At 72.8% G+C, this 3,574-nt stretch overlaps 1 protein-coding gene across 1 annotated transcript in view; it reads left to right on the top strand.

Moving 5' to 3' along the window:
* CHLNCDRAFT_57257 (hypothetical protein) overlaps positions 1–2,854 on the top strand; it is a gene marked incomplete at its 5' end in the record, with an annotated part of 4,034 nt that extends 1,180 nt beyond the window's left edge. Inside the window, 5 exons of the mRNA XM_005849768.1 lie at positions 179–321; positions 509–803; positions 984–1,185; positions 1,292–1,421; positions 1,607–2,854. Of these exons, the coding sequence (XP_005849830.1) occupies positions 179–321; positions 509–803; positions 984–1,185; positions 1,292–1,421; positions 1,607–2,842 (2,006 nt within the window). The 3' untranslated portion in view covers positions 2,843–2,854. The remainder of the gene's footprint in view (positions 1–178; positions 322–508; positions 804–983; positions 1,186–1,291; positions 1,422–1,606) is intronic.
* Between the last annotated feature and the right edge of the window lie 720 nt (positions 2,855–3,574).

Raw genomic sequence — 3,574 nt, 5'->3', positions numbered from 1 at the left:
CCTGGAACGTTTGACCAATGCAGGGGCAGGGACAGCTCCTTGGAAGGAGCCTGGCTGCTGGCTGAGAGCAGCGGGCGCCGGCTGGTGCAGCAGCTGGCGGCGTGTGCGGCCCTTCCGCCTCATCGGCCCTGCCCCTCCCGCCTCCCCTTGCCTGCGCGCCTGTGCGCCTGTGCTGCAGACGAGCAGATGCAGGAGTGCGCTGTGGACCTGCTGACCAAGGTGGTGGCGGCGGCGGGGGCGGCCAACCCGGGGTGGTGCGAGGAGTGCGCGCTGCCACGCATGCTGCGCCTGGCCATGCACCGAGACTACAGCATACGCGTGGTGAGGGGCGGCGGCGCGTGGGGCGGGGGGCGGGCAGCGAGGTGGCGCTTGTGGCCTGCTGCTGCCGCTGCTGTGCGGCTGCCGCCGCTGCCGCCGCCGCCGCTGCTGCTTCTCCTTGGTCGCTCCCCACCAACAGGCACTCAGACCCCCCTCACCACCCTCACACCCACCCCGCCCGCCCCTGCAGCACGCGGTGGCGGGGCTGGTGCAGCTTGCTGGGTGTGTGCCGGAGGAGGAGCGCACCGGCGCCCTGCTCTCATCCTTTGCAGACCTGTGCGCCGACCAGGTGTGGTCGGTGAGGCAGGACTGCGCAGGGGAGCTGGCGGCGCTGGCGGCGCGCCTGCCCCGCCAGGCGGTGCGCGACCGCCTGCTGCCGCTGTGGCAGGCGCTGGCGGGGGATGTGTCGGCCTGGGTGCAGGCGGCCGCGCGGAGGCAGGCGGGGCCGCTGCTGGCCAGCATACACCCAGACGACTGCACCCAAGGTGGGGGTGGGGAAGGGAGGGAGGGTGGGCGTGCCGTGCACGCGCTGCCGTGCCACATCGTGCGCCCGCAGCCAGGTGCCCACCTGGCGCGCCATCACACCATGTGCTGCCCAGCCCCCGCCCAGGCTCGAACTCGCTGCCTGCCCGCCTGCCCTCCCGCCACCCCGCCCGCGCCCGCAGAGCTGCTGGATGCGTTTGTGGAGGCGGCCGCGGGCCCCGCCACCCTCACAGAGGCCTGCGCCCACTTCCTGCCCTCCGTGCTGCACAGCCTGGGCATGCAGCGCTGGCCGCAGCTCAGGCGCGCCTCGCGCCATGCCGCGCCTCGCATCCTTTTTACGCCTCTGGCGGGAGCGGCGGAGAGGCGCCTCGCCTGCCGGGCGGTGTGCCAGCGCCGCGGCCCATGCCTGCCTGCCTGCCTGCCTGCCTGCCAGCTCACTTGCCCATGCCTGCCTGCCTGCCTGGGACCCGCCCCACACACACGCGTGCAGGGAGGCTGTGTCGGCGCTGGCTGCCTCTGGCTACATCAGCGTGAGGGTGGCGCTGGCGGAGAGCATGCACCACCTGGCGGCCATGGTGGGGCAGGAGGCGGTGGAAGCTGATCTTTTGCCCGTCATACAGGTGGGCTGGCACCCAGGCGCTGCGCGCTGCTGGGGCAGCCCTGGCTGGCCGGGGGGGAAGAGGCCCTGCCTGGGCGATGGCGCTGCCTGGCCTGCCTGGGCGATGGCGCTGCCTGGCCTGCCCCGCCTCGGCTGCGCTGCTCAGCTTGCCGCCACCTGGTGCCACCCGGGCGGCCTTCTGTGCAGGCTCTGTCTGCTGACGAGCACCAGGCCGTGTCTGACGCCCTGGCCGTCAACATCCGCTCCCTGCTGGCCACCCTGCCGCCGCCCGCGCGGCTGGGCCAGCTGGGCTTCCTGGCCCGCATGCACCCCGAGACCGGCAGCAGCTGCGGGCAGTGGCGCATGCGCCTGCTGATTGCGGAGCAGCTGGCGGGCATTGCTGCGCTGCTGGAGCAGCAGGGGCTGGCGGAGGTGCTGCTGCCCGCCACGCTGCGGCTGTGTGAGGACCCGGTGGCGGCGGTGCGCGAGGCGGCGGCGCAGCAGCTGGGCGCGATGGTGGGAGGCCTGCTGGCGCAGGCGCACGGCGGCGGGGACGGCGCCGGCGGCGGGGAGCAGGCGGCGGCGGGGGGCCAGGGCGAGGCGCCAGAAGCGAGCCCGGCGGGGCAGCTGGCGGCGCAGGAGCAGCAGCAGCAGCAGCAGCAGCAGCAGCAGCAGCAGCAGCAAGAACAGCAGGCCGGCGGATCGCCGCCGGCAAGTGCTGAGAAGGTAGAGAAGCAGGGAGGGGAGGGCACCGCCGCCGCAGCAGCAGCGCAGGCGCCTGCGGACCAGGGCGCTGCTGCTGGCGGCCCTGCACCAGCTGGGGCGACGGAGCAGCTGCCGCAGGATGGGACAGAGGAGGCAGCCGCTGCCCCCAAGCAGGCGGAGCAGCAGCAGCCGGAGCAGCAGGAGGAGCCAGCGGCGGCCTGGGCCGGTCCCTCCAACCCTGCGGCTGTGGTGCAGCAGATTGTGCGGCACATGGTGGAGCTGCAGCGCAGCGGAGGCCACCGCGCGCGACAGACATACCTCGCCTTCGTCTCCGCGCTGCTGCTGCCCCAGGCCCCGCCGCCACCCCCCGACGCTGCGACCCCAGCCGGGGCGGCAGGGGCGGCGGCGGCGTCGGGCACAGAGGCGGCGGCAGCGCAGGGCGATGCGGCGCACGCAGCGCATCCGGCGCCGGGGTGGCCCCAGCTGGGGGAGGGCGTGGCCAGCAACGGTATTGTGCAGGGCCTGCTGGAGGGCGCGGTGGCGCTGGCAGCCGACCCTGTGCCTAATGTGCGGCTGGCGGTGGCGCGCCTGCTGGCGGCGCTGCGGGTGCAGCAGCCCCGCCTGGCGGCGGTCAGCCCCAAGGTTGCAGAGGCGCTGGCCAGCCTGGCGGCCGATGCCGACCGAGACGTGCAGGCAGCTGCCGCTGCGGCGCCGGCGGGGGAGCTCAACCCGCCATGATGCCAGCTGGCAGCGGCCGCCCCGCCCGCTGACACCACACTAGCATATCTCCACACCGGCCATCAGCATACCAGCCTTCTCCCTCTTCACGCCCGCTTCCTTTCCACATCCCCTCCCTTTCATTCTCATCGCTTGCATTACATCTGTAGCCACAGGACCACGTGTTGCATTCCATTGTCTGCCTGTGGTTGACAGACACGTTTTTGGGGGGATGGCTGCTGCTTGTTGCACCGGCACCGCCCAGCAGGCAGCGGGCCGGAGTCGAAAAGGGGGGTGGGTGATGGCGTGAGGCAAACGGTGAGGGTGGGTGTGCGGGAGGGATAGACCGCCTCTGAATCCAAGCCCAGGCAAAGCTTCAGGCCTGCTGCCACGCGGGGGAGGGGCCAGTCGGGGTGGGGTGAGGTGGGGTGGGGTGGCAGGAAGCGGCCACGAGGTCCGCTGCGCCAAAAGGGTGGATGGGAGGGGTGCAGCGGAGCAAGGTCCGCACGTGCATCGGGGCAGGGAAGCTGAACAAACAAATTGGAGCGCAGGGGCCTAAAGTGGCCCGAAATGAACCTAAGGGATTGGGCCGCGCGGGGCGCATGGAGGGGGTTCAGCCGTTCGGCGGTAGACGGTTCTGTATGGCTGCAGCCCCCTCGGCCACTGGGCCCTGCTCACTGCCCGCCGCTGCGCCTGAAAGGGCGAGTGGACTGGGCAACGGCCATGTGGAGTGGCAGCAGGCGCGGGGGGGGG

The sequence above is a fragment of the Chlorella variabilis genome (genome assembly GCF_000147415.1).
Source record: "Chlorella variabilis unplaced genomic scaffold CHLNCscaffold_5, whole genome shotgun sequence".
Taxonomy (NCBI): domain Eukaryota; kingdom Viridiplantae; phylum Chlorophyta; class Trebouxiophyceae; order Chlorellales; family Chlorellaceae; genus Chlorella; species Chlorella variabilis.
The sequence above is the reverse complement of the archived record's forward strand: the minus strand, read 5'-3'. Positions and strand labels throughout refer to the sequence as shown.